Genomic DNA, 22,766 nt, shown 5'->3' on the forward strand with positions numbered 1-22,766 from the left:
CGGCACTTCTACGGTGACTATCGGGACAAGCCTTGTAGTTCGAAAAAGCCAGGCGCCTTTCGTGTTCAGGCTCTGTATAATTGCAACGAATACCGCTTAAGCATCTGACGTAATCGTCCACGACAGCCTTCCATTTACGCAACGAGACCTATCCCAGGCAGCCCTGCATGTTGAGCCAATATTGTTCATACGTTGGCAAACGATGACCCAATGAAGTCCTAGTGAAGTCAATAAAACCAAATGATGGCAGAGCCATTCAAGGTGGCTGTCAACAATAGTCTATAGCAGCCAGCCCACATACAGTATTGACATTTACATCGTATAAGGACGCCAACAAAGGCCCATCGTAGGCAGCCAACATACAATATTTGTACTGCCGTACTATAAACAGCGTAACAAAGACCCGTCATTCCGATCCAACATACAATATATGCACCGTCATCCTGTAAGGACGGCAACAATGGAAACTTTTGCCAGTAAACATACAACATTGACACATATCCGTTCTCTAATGACGGCAAAACGGCCTATCGTTGCCAGTCAAGAATCTTGGAGCTTCCAATCTATAAGGAAGGCAACAATGGCTGACACTGGGTCTTAAAGATTACAAGTTCGCGTTCAGTGTGGCACAAAACGAATGCTAAATAGTTAGAAAATACTTTTCTTACAAATGTTGGGGACTACTGTAAAACAAAATTAGTACCTACTTCTTAACTGCGTGTTGTGGGCCGCTGGAAATAATTCTATTACAAAGGAAAGGCAAAGCACAATAAAATCGAACTTTACAAGCCTGTTAAACGTTATGTGAACTTGTTTGATACAGCGAGCGTATGCATCGCCATTGTATAAAAACAAAAAAAGACAACCTTTATTTACATTGATTGAAGCTCTATATGGCTTTCATGAGCTAATTGAACAGAAAACAATTCTAGTTTGCTTCGCAATGGGCCTTTGCTTTGGCGCGGCTCTATTGCACGCGAAGTGAAATTATTATAACGGCTTTATAGGCGGCGAGAACTAAAGACATTTCAGGCGACTATCGCCGCACGGCGTATTTTCGTGTTTGATGTATGACTGCTTGGATGACGGCATCCTAGTTTCGTAGTGTTCGCGATGCAGCGGTGTGCTGCCCAAGGGTGCGAGGTTGTCGATTCTCGAGGATGGGATTCTACAGCGAAACCACAGTAAGAAAGCAGTTGTCCTATGCTTACCTGGCTGTTCTGACTTCTAACGAACCATCCGCATATGTGCGGTGATGTGTTCTGACAACGGGAAAACGGGAAAACTGTTATGACAACGGGAAGCTCAATGAGTCATTTATTTACTTCATTGCATGTTCCTTTCCCTTTCTTTCAGATGTGAATTATGTGCTGTGTCCATTAGTGTCTTCGTTACCATGTATTTTCTTTAGATTTTTTAGTAAGTTCTTATGATTAGTCAGTATCGCAGTAGCTGGTTAAGTTTTCGCCCAGCGTTTGTCAGTTGTCAGCGTTTGTGTGTCTTATTTTGTTCTTGTGTCGCGTTGTTGTGTATCAGTTAAAGCCCGCGCTTTGCTTGCCCTTCACTACTCGTTTCGCGCAAGGAAGTGCTGGATTTGTTACATTCAGCTTTTTAACAGTTGCGAAGTTATCACATTCTTTCCAACTTGAGTCGCAGTCACGTTTAATAAATAATAGGCCGTGTAGTTTCTGGTAGTTCAATTTCGATATGAACTTCATCTGTATCGAGTTCCTGTTCAAGTAGAGATGATCAATTCATTTTATTTTATATCAAACTTTACTTTTCACTCAACTCCTCTTGTACTATCTGTAGACTGACAACTCAAATAAACGCTAACATGGAGACATTCTGGCTGTGTGAGTTTGTGAGTGGTGCGTTTTCCGTATTTTCTAATGTAACATCGTAATTCAAGATACTTAGCGCCTGTTCTGTACGGTTCTTATTGCAAGCAAGTCTTCAACATAACAAAGTGCGAGATTCTTTCGAAAATCAATGATTTCGTGAGTTAGTGATTGATGAAATTTGAATATTTGTTTGAAAACTTGCTGTAACTGTACCGTTGGTATACATGCAGAATAGTCTTGTCTTTACTCAGCTTTTCTTGCCTGATTACCCTTGCTGCTTGTCTAAAGGCATAAGCGTGGGCAACATGCATTTAATGCCTAAAAATCTAGCTGAGGTGGAATCGCAAAGCCAATGGAAAACGTCGGCAAGTTATTTACATACCCAACGAAACGGCCGGCGAGAATTGATATTAAGCGCTGGAAAATGTGAACGATGGCACAGCCAACCAAAAAGGCTGGCAAGAAATATTACAGCGGCCAATATTTATGCAATATTGGCAATACGTGCGACGGACAGTTTTGGCTAAACCCACCTTTGCCAATATTGGAGATATGTTCGACGGACAATATTCGCAAGATATATTTTGCTAAACAGTGCGCCATCACTGACTTCCAATGTTGAACCAACGCACATTTACGTGTTGTGAAACCTCAAAACCCAACGTAGGACCAATATTTCTGCCAATTTTTACCAACCTGCGACCGAGATTCGTCCAATGCCCGTGTGCTGCTTGAGATGCTACATTTAGTTGGCCTCTTATGTTGTTGTCTACGCTCTCTTGCGAAAACGTCCCTCAGCTGCCTATTTTTGTATATTTACCATTCCCTTTACACTTCTAAAGCACAAGCGCTCCATATCACACACACATACGGTGCATAAATAAAGCAGCCTTCGTACAGCAAGAGGAAATTGGCAGCATGCACATGGACTACAATTCAATAAACTGGCAGCATTCTCCAGAACTTTACAACTTGTCTCTGATCATGTACAGTCCCGCCTATTATCAGTTGCAACGTGGTGGTAATGGTCAACGTGGCACCAACATTGCACAGTGAGGCCGACTTAGAGAGCAATGAGTGACGTAAACTCTATTGCGACTACTGGTATTTCCAGACCCAATTTTACGCCTGCAGGTCTTATAGTGTAAGCGTGGGGCCTCTTTAACCGTGGCCACCACGTTGCAAGTCATATTGAACGCCTGGCATTTGCTGTACAACTGGCAACATAGGTTCAGCAAAAATATGAACGTAAACGCCGCAGGCACTGCTTTGGCGCTGGTAGGAGATAAACGCGGCTCTCTTCGCGGACTCCTCACCCTCCGTACACTAATACCACGAAAAGCTGCGTCAGTAATTATTTATCCTACATTAGGAGATGAGGAAACAGTAACTAACAACCACAATTTCTTCACGTGCTCCACGTGACGTTCACAGAATGCGTAAAATTGTGGCGTTTGTAGAACATTTTGTCCAATTGACATATCAGCAATATCATGGACGGAACTGCAGCATGTCGGACTCCCACACTGGAAGTATCTTCTGGTATTTCTAAACTGTGCAGAGGAAGCATTTTGCGGCCTGAAAGCTTCAAATGCAGTCATACTACGGCAGAAGCCGGCCTTCCAGAAACGTAGAAGCCCAAGCCCAATCAACTAAAAAGAGGACGTGGATATATTTGCGAGCCGTCTGGCGTCATTTTCAGGGGCATCGTGGAGATAAATATTGTGCCGTAGCTGTTGATATTTCGACTCGTCCTCCTTCCGACAGTAACTCTGATAGCCTGTTTGATTAAGGCGCTGAAAGAATGAGAATTGGAACGGTATAAGATGTGCGCAATGATGTAGATCAACGCACCAGACTGGAAGTAGTGGCTGATAATCGCAAGATTCATGACTCTTTTTACGTGATCGTAGCAAACGTCGCTCGCTGTCTTTCCACGCAGAAGTAAGTACGGGTCAGTGAGCTCCACTAGCTGCCTGTAGAAGGTCCAGGCGACCAGGTATCGCAGGCCTTCCACGCCCACAGGCTCAGATGTGAAGAGTTTCACGATGATTGTGGTAGCGTGTGGATGACGCAGAATAGAATCCGAACGCGTACAGGTGCCGTTGGTGTACTCGGAAAAATAGTTAATCCATTTATCTGGTAAAAAGAATGAAACAAGAATTACAAGCAATTAGTACCATCCCAGTTATAATACGTCATTATTCAAATCCAGTTGCTATATGCTGCATATCTGATGGCTAATTTTCAGCACTGCATAGCAAGTTGGGCTGCACATGAGAGGGCAAAACACACAACGCAAGTAGATCGAAAAAAAAAACAGAAGTCCTAATGACCTTGATGTTAGTGAGGCGCAGTACTGTAGAAGACACAGTGGGGCGCTGTGCATCGTAGTGTGCGCATAGAAAATTATTGGCTGCTTTTTTTTAATCAAGACATGATGCAACTTGTTTTTGTAGATACAAGATAACGTATGAGAGAGAGAGAGGATAACGATTGGGAGAATAGGACTGAGAAAAAGGGAGATTGCAAATAGAACATTAATGATTCTTGATTTAGTTCGTGTGCAAAAATGCGTGAAGAGTCAACGCTTGGCGGTTGTTGAAATTTTGCCGCGAAAAGAACAAATCTCCTACTTAAAACAGAATTAGTAGATTCTGCCGCACTTCAGCACGCTGAAACGGAAGCACAGAAAAATCTGAGAATTATTAGGTTGTAATAAGACACGCAAAATTGAAGAGTACGGTGATCTTCAGCTTGTTCCTTGAAAGTCGAGTTTGTCAATATATTTGTTTGTCTAATGGCTTTCCTCGGAAGTCTGAGATTATAGTGCCACATACGCTTGTTTCTATTCCTGTTAGCGGCCTTCACTCACACCGTAGCCGACCGCTGGAGGCCGCGCCAGAAGGTATGGGAGCCTTCTGGATTTCTCTAGGTAGTTCTGATCAGATTGCGTACACGACGAGGACAGCTGCGTCTATTCGTCAACTAAAGTACAGTGTACTCCAACAGGGCAGTTCTCGGAACGAGCTTGGAAAAGTGAAGCCCAAACAAGGTCCATCCGTTTGTGGCGCTGCGATCGGTAGTCTGCCATATGTCGTCGTTTAAGAGTTGCGCGCGGCTCTGCCGAAGCGGTGCAGGGGTAGAATACCCGCTTCCCACTCAAGAGCCCCGGGCTCGAATCGCAGCTGTGCATAGTGGGTTTCTACTCTTAGTGTCACCTTTTATAGCTGTATTCGTTTTCTTTGTTACGAGTTGCTACGTGTTGCTTCAATAAGTAACGCCAAACGTGAAGTAAAATAGAAGAAACTTGACAGTGAGCGTAGTTACTTGCAGTGTCAACGCCCGGGATTCAATAAAAACGTAGTGTATGGCCACCGAGAATTTTGCGAATACGGGACTCGAAACGAGATTTCACATTTTACGCTACTTTTTGTAGCAATACGTAGCAACAAAAGCTAGTTTTAGGAAACAAAAAAAACCAACACAGCTGTAAAAGGTGACACTGAGAATAAAAACCTATCACCCATCTACAGCCGCGATTCCAACCCGTGCCTTTTGAGTGGGAAGCGGGAATTCTACCCCTGCACCACTTTAGGGGAGTGGCGTGCCACTCTTACACGAAGACACACTGCAGACTACCGATGGCAGCGTTACAAGCGGATTGACCCTGTTTGGGCTTCACTTTCTGTACATTGTTGCTGCGGCCGTTCCGAGCACTCTACTGTCCTAGAACACTCTAAGGTAAGCACCAGCGATGATGCTAGAAAGTTCGGTCAGCCATACGTTTCACGGACCATCAGATTATCGCCGACCGAAGATTGTGATCGACGCTATCAGCGCACTGTGTGCGTTACTTCTTTTGCTGGCACATGTTCGACCAATGGAGAATTATGTTTACCGGCTTTTGTTTGTAATCCCGTGATAATAATGTTTTGTTTAACAATGTTATTCAGCCTATGTGGGAATATATAAAACTGCCGAAAGAACTTTGTTTTGTTTTACCTCTCTAGTTAGAACTATCTGGCAGCTTCGGAAGCTGCGTTCGCCACCTTTTACAGTTAACAGTTCGTCACGCTGAAACGAAAGCTTACGTTAAAAAAATAAATACAATTCAGATGCGTGGGAGGACTCCGCTATGCCATATCAATAAATATTTGAAGCAACGCAGTCGTACACGATGAGTATCAAAGTGCATATATGTCAATCGAAGTTGTCAGTTATATAATGGGGTACAACAGAAAGGGGAAATAGACAACCACCCGTTGGTAGAACGAAGCCACAAGGAAATCCAAACGGATTTCTCAGAAAGAAAGCCTCTTAGTCGGCGAAAAATTCGGCCTGGTCCGTGGCTCGAACCCGGGACCAACGCCTTTCCGGGGCGGTCGCTCTACCAATTGAGCTAACCAGGAAGCTAGCAATTGGCAGCGCGAGGGCGAAGTCATCGACAACTCGAAGCAACTGGACACATATTGCAAATCAGTTCTGCAGAATCCCGCAAGGTGGCGGAAGGGTTAAGAAAGGGAAGAAAAGACAAGCACCCATTTGTAGCACGAAGCCACAAGAAATCCATACGGATGTCTCAGAAATAAAGCCTCTTAGTCGCCGAAAAATTCGTCCTGGTCCGGGGTATAAATTTTACGGCGACTAAGATGCTTTGTTTCTGAGAAATCCGTATGGATTTCCTTGTGGCTTCGTGCTACCAACGGCTGGTTGTCTGTTTCCCCTCTCTTAACCCTTCCGTCACCTTGCGGGATTCCGCAGAACTGATTTCCAATAATGGGGTGCAGATACCGCTGACGTAACTTATAGCTGTGGTTCTCAGAAATTACATATTTTTTTCCCAAAGCAAAGCAAATAACACTGTTTGTCCATGAAGTTGTACCTTATGGTGTTTAGCCTGGAGGCTAAACACGAAAAGGTGGTGTTGAGCCTCTGTAGAATGTTAGCGAAGCAGCTCCATAATGTTGACCTACATTGACCTACCTGAAGTAACGTATGGCCATGTGAATTCGCCGAGTTGATCAAAGCGAGTGTAAACTGCATCTTCATTGTATGGGACTGTGGCAGCTTCGACGCCTCGAACTAGAAAAAGAAGTGACATGGAGTTAGACAACACCCGGGTAACATTTTTTATTTCGGTGGCTTCCACGCCGATAATGCAAACGATTCTATAAAAAAATTCTTGCTCTACCTTTAGCAATTGCGGTCCATTGCCGCTGTGCCGAGAGACGTGATACGACGTGAAGGCGATTTACGTGGCCGTGCCGTTGCCTGGCCACTTCATTACAAGCCTAAGCGGAGCGGTGGTGGCTAAAGGGTGAGTGCAGTCTACTCTTGATCGCGCCTCGAACAACTAGCATGAGCTGTGTGAGAGGCGAGGCGCGGTGAGTGGAAATTGATCATGATGATGAAGGGCGATGATGACGGCGCCACCCCCCCTCCCCCATGCACTCCCCCCCCCCCGCAGAAGTAAAGCCGAAATGAAAAATATGTATGCCTATATACAAGTGTCCGTGTACAGCCCAGATCGTCAACGTGAAGGGACCACCGGGAGCCAATGGGTCTCTGGCGGAGGTGGCTCTGGGAGTAGCGCAGCGGGCGAGAGTCCTGGCGAAGAGACGCTGTTGGCCTTCGCGAGTGCAACCGACAAGATGGAAAATCTGTAGTGGGCCGAGAACTTGCACAGCGCGGCATAACGAAGCTTGCACGCACACAGGCTGTTGCGGTAGGGTCGGTACTCGCGCACATTCGGGCATAGTAAGGCCAGGTCAATGGGTCTAGAGGTATGTTGACGTTGCTGGCGGTGGGAACGTCGCTGGGGTAGTATGTGGACGCAGGTGGCGTGTTGGCGGTGCTGGTAGGGGGGTTTTTGGCGGCACATTACCGGCTGCGGCAGCTACATTGCCTGCCGCACTGAGTGCAGCCGAGCCGCGAGTCGTGCTCTCTAGATAGAGGTGGCGCGAAGAGCCTTGGTGTGGTGACGAGCCGTTTTGGTGGGCGATAACTAATGGCTGACCACGTCGCTGCACGACGTGTGATGCGGCGGCGTGAGCAGATCTGGCGACAAGGTATTCGAGATAGAGCCGATGTCGTGCGACACGTGATCCGGCGTTCGGTCTTTGGTAGCAGAGTTGTCGCGAGTCGTCGCATTCGCCTTAGGCGTCATTTTGTGACGGCGGATGTTGGGAAACACAGGAACCGCAGATGGAGGGAAAGGCGCGTTAATTGTAGTGGCGGAAGAAACCTTCCGTAGCTGGTTCAGGAGAGCATGTATGCGGGGCGGCAGGCTGGTTGTCTGCCCGCGTGGCTGGTAGAGCATACGCGGTTTGCTCTACCTGAGGCGAACCAGGCGGGCGGGCCTCGGAAGTTTCTGTAATCGTAGCAGCGTCCCGCACGTTCGGCCGTAGTTTGTTGGGGTCTCGAACGTGTCCTGCGGTAGACATCAAGGTCGCTGGTGGTCGCTGCTGGCAAGATGATCAAAGTGTCGAGGTTGATCAAAAGTCGGGTTGGTTGGACACCGTCGACGGCGATGGCTCCGTGATTGGTGGGCTAATAGCGGGCGAGACGATGTCCTTGGCCGTGGCAGACTCCAGGGCGTGCGGCGAGCTAGCCGTCGTGCAGTCCTGACGTGTCAGAGGTGTCGTGGGCCGTGGAGGTCGGGAACACGTGCAGATGGCCGGCACGGCTGAAGGACCATGGGCCCAGGGTGTCGAAAAAAGATAGCTCCTCCCTCGTTATAGGACTCGGTATAACAGGAAAGTGTAACGTGTCGTCACACAGTTGATTGTTTATAGTGCATTGCTTTATGAGAGCTTGTACAATACCTACTGTTGCTTGGCAGATATAGCACCGCTTGATCTAGACGCACCCTCGTTGACGCCTAGTGGTACATCTCAGTACCGACGACTAACGCCCGTGATCAAGATTTTATGCTTGCGGTAGGTGAAGTTAAGATATACCTGGACCTTGCACATGGCGAATACCACACAATGATGCCATCAACAACGACATAGTAAACACTCGTACTTGATATGCACTGCCTTTAAAACGTCGTGAAACGCCAAGAGAAACGCGATGGGCGCCGTGTCTCCCCTCTATCCTGGCCTTTAATTCTCGTGGTAAAAATATAAAACAGCGCTTTTTTAAACACAAGACGAAAGAAAGAAGAGACACACACGGACACTACCTCAGCGCCGTTTGTGTCGCTTCTTTCCTTTGTTCTGTGTTTAAAGAAGCGCTGTTGTATATTTATACCGTGGAATCCTCACCAACTCGCCCAATTTGTGTACCTTGTTCACTTTAATTCTCACACGGCGAGCGGGGAACGTCGTGCGAAAGCCAGGCGAGCGTTGGAGAACTATTTGCCGATATGGATGGATGCCATTAGCGAAGCTTGGGATAAAGCGGTCACCCCCGGTGTGCTAACACGATGACGAAATTACACTTATCCTATTGGAAACGCGTTGAATGGGACGGTCGTAGAAACGGCGGTTGCCGGAGCTAATTGCGTAGGCAACGAAGTTTTTTTTCAAGCCTGGTAAATGGGCGGTGACGCACATGTGACCGCTCCATTAGAACGGGTCGGTGACATGGCATCTATCCATCCTACAGCACTATGAGAGGAAAGTGTAAAAGATAAAAAGCGCGTTCATGCAGCCTCCAGTATGTGTTTGGCGGTAGCTCAGCGGGTTAAACGCCCGACGGCCATCGTTGCGGACCGAGAGGTCCTGGGTTCAACTCCTGTCGAAGGAACGTTTTCCTGCAGTTTTTCTATGGCACCTGACGGCGTTAGTTTTGCTGACGTACTTCCGTGACGGAAATACGTCATGAAAGTCTTGGTGGAAACCGACATAAAACACTTTCGTGTTAAAATGGACCTCTCAGTTGACTCGTCGATGTCAGCGCGAGCGTCCTGTATCTCGTCGGGCGCGTAGTCGCGCGCGGTAATCGATGCGCTGGTGGCCGGACGTGAGATCGAAGGAGGCGTAGCCGGGGGAGTTAGGTCTTGGGCAAGGGAGGGCCACCGGCCAATTGGTACCGCTCGTGGCGACGGAGGGGAAGCCTGGAACTCGCGGCTCAACGGCACGCGGGCTGCACATTTCCCCGTAGCAGGCCACCTCCACAGTGCAGATGTTGGCTGCGGGCTGGAGTGTGGGCAGCGAGGTGACGAAGCTCGACTGGGAGGGCATCGAGCAGGATCGCATGCATCAGGCGCTTGTGTGGTGACGCCATTCAGCACGAGCATATGGCATCAAGCTGCATGAACAACGTGCGGGGGCAGACCAGGTTGAACGGCGGGAGTGGCAGGCGGAGCAGCGGAAGCATGGCAGCGGGCCACTCGTCGAAGTGCGTGTTCGTCCAGGTCACCTATATAGCGAGAGACGTGATACAGCTCGAAGGCGGCCGACGTGGCCATGCACGTAGCCGTGCCCTTGTCTCGCCACTTTAATACAAGGCTAAGCGGAGCGGTGCCGGCTGCAGGCGTCCAGACTGCCAGGAGCGTGAGCCTCCTCTAATCTGGCTCGCGCCTCCAGCTCTATGCATAAACTGCGCGAGACTCCTGACGCGGTGACTAGAATATGATGATGATGACGCTACACTGACATTTTCCCACAGGGCGCGTGTCCTCAAACGTGATTCGGATCCTCGCCCAGTAAATGGCTGAAAAAGCGCTTGGAGCATTGTTTTCAGTAGCTAACCAGCGGCAGCTAATATCGGCCTCAATAGGGATGTTCGGGCCCCGACATTTTCATCAAGGCTTTCGTGCATTGAGGGTCCCTTGCAGATATTTACGCTGCTACCTTTAGAGGTGCGAGCCCGCACACAGTCAAGCGCTTGAAATGAGGGGTCCTGTGCCATTACAAAGAAGAGCGGTTCCCTGTGAAACAACGATTCTAACCCAGCACCTTGAGCATTGGACACGTACGCTCTGCTCTACTGCGGGTCGATGTTGCAATGAAATAAAACTAGCTGTGTGATCAGCTTGTTTCAGATCAGATTTTAGGGTCAGCTATGCAATTATGTCTGAAATATATCATCATTAAAGTGTCTGCCGCAGCTCCTCGCGGGGCGCGGATTATTGTGCTCCAATTTCCAGTGACTGTGCCTCATAGATCCGGATGAACTTGAGCGATGACCTGGGTTACGTTGGCTTTAAGGGCATCGGTCGACTGCGGCGTATTGGCATTGACCTGCGACTTCAGGAAACCGCACGATAAAAAGTCTAGCGGTTAAATCACACGATCTTGCTGGTCAATTCACGGCACCTCTGCGAGTGATAAGCATACCGTGAGAATTATTCATGCGCTTCGTCGTCTCATCTGCACATATTCATGATCACCTATCTGGCGTATGTTGTGGCGCTCAAGCGTGGTGAATAAAAAAAGAACAGCCTTGCGACCTAAACATTGCTTCACAAGCGGTGGAGAGTGTTGTCTGGTGCTCTAGTTCTCTTCCTCCAGCGGTTCCTCGTCACCTTCAGGTACAAAACATCCTTGGAGCTACGTTCGGGTTGCCGCTTATATCACCAGCATTCGGCCATGACACCAGGCGAGCATACCAACGGGACTCCACCCACAACACATGCGCCGAAGGGAATCCCTTCTTGGACTGTCACCACCCCTCAAAAGGATACCCCGATGTTTGCTGGGCTTCGCGGTCAAGACGTTGAGGATTGGTTAGAGCAGTAGTTGGATCAGTGGATGACTGGGATGATTCTGTGAAGCTCTCCCGCGTCACATTCTAAATGACAAGGGTCGCCATGATATGGATTTAGCAGACTGGGTAACCTTGAACCATCAGCTGCGTCAGATCTCTGCGAACCATTCTGTCCGTTCCGATATGGCAAAACGGAAGCTCGCTGTATGTGTCAAGCACTCTGCCAAGTCATACAATTCTTACATAGAAGACATCCGATCCAGGCAAGGCATGTTGTGGCGCTAGTCGGTTCATGGTTTCAAAAATGTTTTAAATTGCGCGATGAAGACGGCAATGACAGACGGCTATGACACAGATAAAAACAACAACAAAGGCCCAAGCGCATGACGTGCGCGGGAGTCACCTGATATGTCCATCTAAGAATTTTGTTTCATTTCTTGATAGCAATATCGAAGAGAGCTGACACAGCTATCTGCCCTTTTTGCGATCAAAACACCTCAATGACTTCCCTTTCAATTCTCGACTTAGCCTTCGATAAGAACTTTGTGTTTTCAAGATAAGGCAAACAGCTCTTCCTATCCCTCCTCTTGCAATGCAGGGCAAGATTGCTGCCCGTACCGGTGCGCAAAGATCGGTTGTGCTCCTGTGCACGCTCATTGAAACATCGGCCAGTCTGCCCTATGTAAACCGACTGCACGAAAGGGGTATGTCGTAAATAACGTTGCTGTCGCAACTATACTCGGGGACAACTTTCTGTGCCAATCAAGGGAAAGCTACAGAGCCGCATTGCACGTATCCTACCGCTAATGAATGTAGTCCAACAATTTTGTCCGTATTTTCTGCGTGAGATATATAGAATACTCCTTCATTTTCTACATGTAGCTTTTTGAGACGGAACGCAGGGCACACAAGCGAGATATTTGTATTTCTTTTTCTTTATACGTTGTCACTTTGCGTTTTTGCGTGCTAGAAAAAGTCGCGCCTTCTAGTCCTACCTTAGACGTTAAGCAGCGTTTGCGTCGAAATGCAACGCTAGCCATCACTTTCCAAGGCGTTACGAGACGCGCGCCAAACCAGACTACTTCGCGTAGCAGTACATGTGCAGACGCTCCGCCCCCGTAACTTTGCCTTCATTGCCACAGAAAGTTGTCCCCGAGTGTAGTGAATTTTATCTGATGGTTCCTTTTGCGTGGCATCGCTTGTTTTTTTCTTGTCAGAAGTGGGCACACTTTTTAAAGTGTGCGAGGCGCAGAGAACACGACGCAAATTCCATGCTGTTGTGCGGCCTTCTTAACGTTGTGGGAGAGACAATGCACAAAAGGCATGACAAAAGGTGGCTTTTGGTCCAAACGTTTCTTTTACTTTTCTGAGAATTTTATCTTTTGAAGCAGGCTTTCAGATTTGATGCGAAGCAAGTGTTACGGATAGCCAGAAGAGAGCAGACGCTCGACCTGTCGAGTGAAACGTGATGATGCTGTATCGGCACAATATTTTTTGTAAAGCCGAAAGGCAGGTTGATATAATGATACCAAATTTCACAAGCTTAGAGTGAGCACTCATGAAAGGTAGTAGGCTTTTGTTGGACCTTGGATTATACGTCAAACAAACGTGGAAAGTTCACTTTCCAGACGCCTATCAAAGAAGGCCAGAAAAAATGTCACAACACAGGAGCAACAGAAGAGCCAATGCAAGTACCGAATTTTTGTAGAAAAAAAGTGCCCATCATGATGGGTAGCCGTCGAGCTTACGTAAAACTGAATCACTTCTAAAACATTCTCTGTGCTAAAGCCGGCAGTATACGGAAAAATAAATTATTTTGCTAAACTCTTCAACACTTTCCCTGATGGCTTTAAACAGTCGATCATACTTCCGCCATTTCATCAGGCATTTTTCTCCCCTTGCGCCGCTACTGCTCAAGCTTCTGACGTCAGGATATGCCTTCACTTGGACCGACGAGTGCCAGATCGTTTTTCAAGCCCTCAACCAAGCCTTAATGTCTGACCCCATTCTGTGCACTTCGACGAGAACGCATCTACTTGTTTGCGCACTGACGCTAGCGGCCATGCGATCGGTGATGTTCTGTAGCGGAATGGCACTTCACGAGAGAGAGGTGTTGCGTATACCAGCCGTGCTCTTACGGCTGCCGGAAAGAACTACTCTCTAACAGAGCAGGAATGCCATGCTGCGTTTGGGCCATACAAAAATTTCGACTATAGCTTTGCGGAGGTAACTTTACAGTAATTACGGGTCATCACGCCTTATGCTGATTATCGTCATTGAAAAACTTGTCTGGTCGGCTTTGTTCGTAGGGTACTCCGTCTGCAAGAGCACAATTTTGACGTCGTCTACAAGTCTGGCCAGAACCATCAGCACCTCCCCTCTGTCACTATCTTCTTCAAGTACGTCTGTTCATTGCTCGTAACATGATAACGACGCTGCGTCTCCACTAATATTATCCCAACTAGCGGTTACTGAAGCGCTTGCTTCCAAACACTACACTCAATTCGCCGCGCGCCAGCTTGATGATCCATATTGCAACCGCATTACCGAACACGTAAGTGGCAGATCGCCTCCACCTAATGCCAGATTACGTCGATAACTACGACAATTTAGGCTCAACAACAGTGCGCTACATCATTACGTTACAATACCGATGGACACTGGTGGGTTTTAGTATTTTTGCCACGTTCGCTACGTTAACAAGTCCTCAACGCCTTTCACGACGAGCCATGTGGAGGCCACTTGAGATTCTACAAAACACACAGCCGCATCAGGAGACGTTTCTTCTGGCCTAGTCTCTCTGCCTTTGTCTCCATGTACGTTGCACCTTGCCCCGAGTGTCTACGGCAGAAGCGACCAACATTGTCTCCTGCTGGCTTGTTTCAGCCCAATCCCATGCCCCGGGACACCTTTCGCCATTGTTGGTTAAGATCTGATCGGACCTCTTCTCATCACCTCAGCAGGTCATCGATGGACCGTAACAGCTTTTGATAACCTGACACGGTGCGCAGGGAATGTTCCTCTACGCACTAGGTCTTCCTCAGACGTTGCTTATTTCTTTCTAAAAGCCATTCTTTTGCGACATGGTGCACATCGCGTCCTGTTGAGTGATCGCGGCAAGACATTTCTTTCCATCATATTGGAAGACCTACTGGGGACTTCTGGCACAGTGCATAACACGACGTCAGCCTACGACCCCCCACAAACAGAGAGATTTCAGAGTCTTATCAGAGATGTTTCATAGCACACTAGCAGATATGTAATCGATGTGTATCAGTCCAAATCACGACATCTGGGACATGGTTTTGTCATTTGTGACGTTTGCCCTCAACACCGTTATTTAGCAGACTACAGGCTACACACCTTTCTAACTTGTGTACGGCCGTTCACCGACATTCACCATCGACGTCAATTACATGCTCCAACTAACGATCAATAAGACTTGCTGCAGGGCGAGTTGGTTCGTACTGGAAGGAAAAATATTGACTGCGCACACTACAAAAAAACACGGACTCAGGAGACTCGGACGAGCGCATCAATATTTTCTGTGTGCGCATCAATATTTTTCCTTCCAACTAACGCCTAGCACACTACATCCGAACAGTTTGTCTCAAGACCTCACCGATTTCACCGGCGTGCTCACCTCAATACAGAAGCCAGTCAGCAAGATCACAAACAACGTTACGATAGCCCTCATCGGTGGTTTCTTGGCCCGCGCTCACTACAACTTGCACCGTCAAGCGTGCCAACTGGCTGGCAACGGGCCAAGAAACCATCGCCCACTTATCGGCCTACCCGTGCAACGAAGCCGGCGAGTCGCGGCCGCAGCTGATTTCGTTCGCTCAAACCACGGCTGAGGGCAGCATCCCCGTGGCGCGCGTGTGCGCTAGTCACGTGGTTCTTTTTGTATATCGCGGGCTTTCTTTGTAGCCTGAAAAAAAATGGTATACGTGAGACTTTCTTTATCGCAAATAATGCAATTTGGGTTTCTGAAGGCGCTCTCGAACTTTGCAAGCAGCATTTCTTGCCTCAAGTCAATAATTAGCAATTTAGTTAAGTCGTCCTAATTAATAAATTAGGTAATTACAAAAAAAACGTCTGTAGTGCGCAAGGTGGCTGTCAGCAATTTGCGATTGATTTCGCTCGCCTGCCTCTAATATTGTAATTTTTAACCCTTGGCTAAAGATAGCTGGGACACCTGGTATATTCTAGTTGTTAATGAACCGTACGCATACTACAGTCATACCGAATTGATTCATCAAATAAGCTTCTTTTATTGTGTTTATAGGAGTGTATTCACTACCCTGCCACGACGCTCAATGTCATTTTGCAGGGTAAGCTGCTATGATTTCGCAACAGCCGATTTTCGTGCCGTTATTGTCCGCCGCCACGGCGAACACCGCCGCTGCCGGTGTCCATCGCAGTTATCACAGATAAAAAAAGACAGAGCTGGAACCGCTAACGAGCCAGGCATTCTTCGTGGCAGTCGAGTACTTAACACCACAGAGTTTCCTAAAATTAACTAGAGGAGACTTGAAGCTGAGATCGTTCAGCCACCATGAGAATGATGGGGAGTACACGGATTTGCCTAGTATTCGTACTTTCGGGCTTCGAACACACTTGTGACTTTGTGTATTGCTGTCTTTTGGTTTTCTTTCGGAGAAAAGAAATGATGGTTGTGAACTTCGTGACCAGATTTAAATTGATGAGCCTAAAAAGGATAAAGTGGTGATGTAGAACTGCTGAGTTTTTCTGCACTTCGTCTTGCGACACTGCGGTTGCACGCGACGCGGAGCCGAACGGAGCCGAAAGAACAAAGTTTAGACAAATTCGTGTACTACTCACCATTCCCGTGCTGGCTGAAGCGCCATGCGTTGCAGCTCCCATAGACACAAGCGCTAGAGTTCCCTCTAGTAAGTATTGTAGGAAACTCTATGCTTAACACCGAGCTACGCCGGGTCTTAGAACTTCGTAAAAAGAGCCTCTGCAGGCTTTATATCGGATGAGGAATCACGTTAAGAGGCAATACTGCCACGCGCGTCTATTGTCTGATTTCATTGCTTTGGTGTTTTACGAACAAAAAAATTGCACCATCTCCCACTCAAGGGACCCATGCGGGTATGCGAAGAAGCATTGGGGGCGCACACCAAGTTTCCGTTGCGTTCACTCGGCGTTTCCGTTTGTGTGTGAGGTTTGTATTTAGTGTTTGAGTTATCATTAAGTTGTGTATGTACGTCGCTTTCCGTTAGCGCCGAGTGAACGAGTGGTGCCGACGTTGACGTTACAACTCATCTGAACGGGAGCGAAGCGAGAATGACGGAAGCAGACCGAGCGCACGCGCTTATATACACATATAATGGGGGAGGGAGAGGAGAGAATGGGTACAGGCTGTATGTGGCTGCGGCACGGCTGCATCACGTGGGAGGAGAGGCTCCGACGCGGCTGCAATGCGGGCGAGAAGAGGAGAGAATGCGACCAAACAACTGCTTAAAGGAGGAGAGTGGGAGAGAGAGTAGGCGCATGCGCAGTGGAGCGCGGACGCCACCGCCGACGACGGACACAGCCTCGAGCAAAAGCTGCTTCGCATCTAAAAAACTGATATAAATGCTCGGCGCAGACCACGCTGCAATTCTTGAGAAACTTCGTGATTGAGCTCATTCTGCTAAGATTACAGGCAAGACGCGAACAGTCAAGTTTATTCGAGAGCTTACGCGAGCACCAGCGATGAAGCTCGAATGTTCGATGCCACATGTATAAATTCTGACGCACCTCACTGCAGATTGGATTATCGACGACCGACGCTCTGTTCGCTGCTACCAGTGTGCAGCGTTGATGTTTATAGTTAGACTTTTCGATTCCCGGACACTGCTTCGCCCAAATGAAGAGTTACGTCTTTTATAGGCCGACTGCCGCCTTCTTAGGCGTCACGACCACGACACAATATTGCATTTCAGAGAGTAAAAACACAAGGCGCCACACCATGTGAAAGGTGTAACGAGTGGCTGGTATAAACCTTCCCACCAAACACAACGGGTTCAGGAATAATTCTTCATGATCAAATAGAGCATCAACAAAGTGTTTATCTACATAGGTGCTTGTATTTTCTTATAGTGCAAGCGTATTTTCTAACTCGCTAATTTGTGAATTTATGATGGCGTAGTGGGTACACCCTTTTTCGCAAAATGATGACTGTTTAGGGTGTAGTGGATCCCTCACAAAATTTCTTCCATTAGTCGCCCTAAGGAAGTTTACAATGGGCTCTATGAAGGCCGCTTTTCCGGCTTACGTTGTTACTGTGCTACGTGTGTCACGCTGGCCTGGCATTTTCTGTATTCTTTAAAGAAAAGCAATGGTGCCGTGTCATGCCGAATCTCTACGTTGGAACCTCTGTGGAAGTAAGCACGAACTCATTGAAGTCATGTCAAATCTGCGTTAGATGAGCTATTTCTTTCAGTAAAATCTGGCAAACTAAGCGCACAATCATATTGAGACCTAGCAATGTCTATCATGTGCCCGACCCTGTCAGTTTCATATAGCGGAGCACGTAATTCAGGACATCAGAAAAAAATATGTCGCTAATTCGCATAGCAGAATATAGCAAAGACGTATGCCGCACTGTGAGTCGGCCTGGTTTGAATAAATTCATCTTGACAGTATTTGCGCAAAAGCGCAGTATCCTTACATACATGTTGTAGCTATAAAAGTGCTTGTCCAAAGGTAAGCATATAACCACATACAAATGAATCCTCCTTTGTAATACCCGCGAAAGCTACACATGATTGTGACCGAAAGCACGAGTGGCAGAAGAAGCAGGGGTGGTAGGGCAACGCAGAACTAATAATAATTGTGTACATAAAGTATAGTCTGAGTGTGTCGCCTTGCACTAGATATTATTGGAAAAATGCGCAATCGTGCAAAGTGTGGAGTACGGCATTGGCAAAACCATACAAATTTCAAAATCGTGCTGTTTATTCATGTGTCGTCTTAGAGCGCATAGAAAGCGTAAGACATTACTAGGTAGGTCTTCAGGTCAAAATGTAAAGCTGGAAGTCGATTACGTATCACACTTACGGGCCTGTGTAGCTAACATTGTCCCTTAGTTCATATCAGTCATATCAGTTGATGACAGACTTGTGGTCCATTAAGATTATATTGCATGCCTCATTTAGTTACAGCGGCTCTTTCCCGATATTTGAGTGATTGTGAAAGAGATAATAAATATTACTCACATTGAGAAATGCTATGACATTCCTATTTGAGTTCGTGTACAATAGGGGCCGCTGAAATATGATGCTGTGGAATTGTAGGAGGCGCTAGGTCACTGCGCATTAGAGACACCAATCGCTGTCTCCACATGGAAGTAGAGCTCGTTATAGCTTCCTCGGCGCAGACTGCGCACTCTTGCAGTATTGTGCACTCAAGAGATAAATGAATACATGAATAAAGTAAGTAAATAAATAAGGACCACATCTTACGTAGGCTGTCGAATCGCTGTAACTTCAAAGATAGTTGCTTGTCAAGAGGCGGCTTCGCACCATACATTATCATAAGCTTTATGTAATCCTCCACGTCTTCGATTTTGAGCTCGCCATGTATCTTCTTGTTTGCTGTAGTCCATCTGTGAATGAACACAAAAAGAAGAACGCTCACCAGAGTCTCCGTAGTTTACTGGGGAAAAGTCATGCAAGCCATGCAAGCTTGACGGCACCATGCAATCCTAATCTCAACCGAAGGCAAGTAAGTAAAGCACCAAACAAATATAAAATTATTTCAGCCTTTTGTCAATACCTTCTAGTGGTACGTTTGGAGCTAGCAATTATCACAGGGAGTCGCAATTATGCATATTCCATATTCTACGATTTAACTGACGCTAGCAGGAAAAAACCGGGCTCAGGCGTTGTGAGGCCTTTCTTTTTCGAGAGGAAGAAGACGACACAGAACGTATTTTGACGTCGAATAGTATTGCCTGGGAACGCTACATGAACACATCACGATTATAGCTCGCACCTGCTAGAGCTAATGCTAATATGTAGTAATGTGGTCAGTTGATGATACACCTTACATCTAGGTTAGGAGAAAATGTATGGTGATGTTACTAGTTCACTGCATAAACCAGCATAAGAAATGGCTCGATCAGCCAGAACACATATATATTATTTTTCATTAATTAGCAAGGTCCGTATATATATATACTCAACAACAAATTGACGGTGATATTTTGAGGACATTTTTTAGATGCGAAGCATCTTATGGCGGAATTCAAAGCGGTGGTGGTGTGCGGTGTGCCACCCTTACTGCGCATGCGCAAACCCTCTCCACACACCTCATCTACAATCCCCCTTCCCCCTCCCCACTTCCCTCTCCCCTTCCCCTCTCCCTCTTTCCCCCACGACGGTGGTCATGAGAGGAAGACAGCGCAGAGCGCACGAAAGCTGCGTTGAGAAAAACACCTGAAGAAACACGCATGTCGTCACGAACGAATATGCGGCGCCTGCAACAGTTTGAACAGCGCGTGACAATGCGTCAGTGCGCCACTCAACATTTCAACAGTGCAGCAAAGCCAGTGTGATTGTCTCATTATTTCTTTGCTAACTGAATATCGTGCCTCCCACAGGCGTCTTGCGAGGCGGTTATCTTCTTTCGGTCTACTTCTTTGATTTTACCTGCAGGATGTAAATTTCCACTATCGAAGGCAACAAGGACGCACACGCAGCACTCTCGTACAGCTTGTCTCTATTCAATCTAATATTACGCCGATTATTATGTTGCGTCGAATATTATGATATGACGTCGCATCTCACAGCTGAATCGTGCCGCTCGCTGGCGGTGCGCCTTGAGTAGTGCGCCTCGGGAAGAGCAAACGCAGTGCGCGCGACCTAGCACTGCTGTGGGCGACTCTCCATCAAACTACTTGACACGCGAGCTGGGCTTGAAACTCAGCCCAGTTCAACTCGTGACTGCCGTAGTGCAGGTGCGACTGTCCAGCGTTTCATGTGGTGGGCGCTAAGGAGCAGCTTCTTTGCACATGAAAAATTGTCGGTGAATTGGCCGTACGACGACATAGCCCACGCCAGACGCCTGGCACATCTCTGACGCTATAAACGACGTTTGACTTAATAAGAATTAGAAAGCTATAAATTATTAGGGTGCTAATTTGCCCCGTCCTAATTAGCTTGATTAACCTGACCTTAATCAGCAAGTTTTTAGTAGCTATGGACTTAATCATCAGATCATTAATTAGCCAGATATTACCTGGCACATTCTTAATTAACGAGGTCTAAATAACAATTACCTTACCTAAATTTATTTCGCATGATCTTAAGAATATGACAACAGCAAAGAGGGCGCGCGCCAGCCGAGCAACGCGCTGGAGGGTAGAGGTCGATTATCAGGATTATTATACATTTCGTTCGGACTGCACGGGCTATCGTCGCGCTTAAACAGCTCCAGAACACCGCATGTTACCTAGCTAGCTGTTTGCACAACCGTAGTGTTCCATCGGCGTATATTGCCAAAAGCAAAAGACTACACGTAGCCTCGGCGATTAGCACCGGGCACGCGCTGTTGAAAGGCGCTCGGTCGGAACTAATGTCGGACTCCCCAGTACTAATTATTCTAAAGAATACTTGGTGCAGGCATTTGAAGCATATCCCGTACATCTAAAAACATGTTTATTAAACATTTCTGACCCGTTGCTTGCGTGGGTGGACTACTGCACTCAGTTGAACGATGAAGAAATGAAAGAAGTTGCCGCTCGGTTTGATGACGCTACCCCATCCTACCCCAACATTGTCGACCACCCTTTACGCGACGCCGCATTCCACCGTAGTCAACGGAACGCGGCGCGCGCTGACAGCCGGATTTGAGCTTTTCGTAGCATTAATTTGTGCAAAAGGGGTGTCACCAGTGCTCGGAGATATTCTGAGTTTCGCCAGCAGCATTGCAGTGTTGCGTCGCTCCGCCTCACAATCTAGATTCCGCAAACATTTGCTGTCGCCAGTACGGTATGGATTCTCCACGCAAGGAGTACGCAGCACTTGCTTCCTCGCCAGGAGAAACCATAACGTACTGACGGCAGTCAAATGTTTACGGGTTCTCGATTGTGAGGCGGAGCGACGCAATACTGCAATGCTGCGCCGTCGGGCAATGCTGCGCCAACCACGCACGATGTCGAGGCTCATGGCTAGAGTACAGTGTACTCATGGCACTTCCGTACCAGTCATTCCTCGCGCAGTTCTGTCCGTCCTTCGATATCAGACACGTCTCATCTCTTGGTTCTCATCTCTTGTTTCATCCCTTGTCTCACACCTGGGATGCGCTTTCGTCTGACGTTATCAATCGCCGTGGGACCATTGCGGTGCGTCGGCGTCGGATGCTTCATGGTGGAAGGAGCTCGCAAGCATCATTCGCGCGTCGCGATACCTTCGCTGAATAAATGTTATTTTCCACGACGCGTCGCTGGACTAAGAAGCATTATTTTTCGACAAACAACACAAGAATCAGTTCACTGACATTGGAATACGTAGTGCGTCGATCGTCTTTCATTGAACCTGAAAGCATAACTTGCACGCTTCTTGGCAGATATAATTTATTCAGAGAAGGTAGCGATTAAGCCAGACAGCATTGGCGACAATTATTACACGGAGCCTCAGCGGCTACCGTGAGACTGACAAGCGCGCCACAACGGCACCATGGGGAAGCAGACATGCTTGATAGAGAAGCAAGGACAGGCATTTGGCAAAGCGTACTTCAAACGAAAGTTCCCTGAGTCTCGACAACCTGAGCGGTTGAGCAAAATGGCGCAGCAGTGGAGTTTTGCGTTGCGCCGCTGTGCCACGCACTGGAGACACTTTTGCTGCGGACAGAACACCTTCGAATGAGGTTCGCCGGCTGTCATTGCTGGCGGCTGATGGCACGTAGTCAGCTGCCATTTCGCAGAAACGCCAGCGAAGCTTGAGTGCCAATGTTCAGCACAAGAGCGACCCTCCTTTCCCCTCTGGTTTCGGCAGCGCCATCCACCTATCACGCTATCTCGATCTTGAGGCTGTTAAAGACGATAGTCTTTCTTGGCATACTTGAACGCAGAAATTTCGGTCTGTCTGTCTGTCTGTCTAGCACACGATTCGAGCCACCCGGCCAAAGTTTACGCACTTGCTGAACGACCAGCCATCATGAACTGGTACCTGCGTTCATTACTGGTGAACATTGTTGATCAAAAAACAAATATTAGCATATCTGAGGCACAACATCAATACGTAAGTA

General features: G+C 47.5%; 1 protein-coding gene across 1 annotated transcript in view; it reads left to right on the forward strand.

Moving 5' to 3' along the window:
- The first annotated feature begins 10,261 nt into the window (after nucleotides 1-10,261).
- The window catches only part of LOC119391432 (endothelin-converting enzyme-like 1), a 144,452-nt gene continuing 131,947 nt past the window's right edge, over nucleotides 10,262-22,766 (forward strand). The window contains exons 1-2 of the mRNA XM_037659112.1: nucleotides 10,262-10,348; nucleotides 12,103-12,208. Of these exons, the coding sequence (XP_037515040.1) occupies nucleotides 10,262-10,348; nucleotides 12,103-12,208 (193 nt within the window). The remainder of the gene's footprint in view (nucleotides 10,349-12,102; nucleotides 12,209-22,766) is intronic.

The sequence above is a fragment of the Rhipicephalus sanguineus genome, chromosome 4, assembly GCF_013339695.2.
Source record: "Rhipicephalus sanguineus isolate Rsan-2018 chromosome 4, BIME_Rsan_1.4, whole genome shotgun sequence".
Taxonomy (NCBI): domain Eukaryota; kingdom Metazoa; phylum Arthropoda; class Arachnida; order Ixodida; family Ixodidae; genus Rhipicephalus; species Rhipicephalus sanguineus.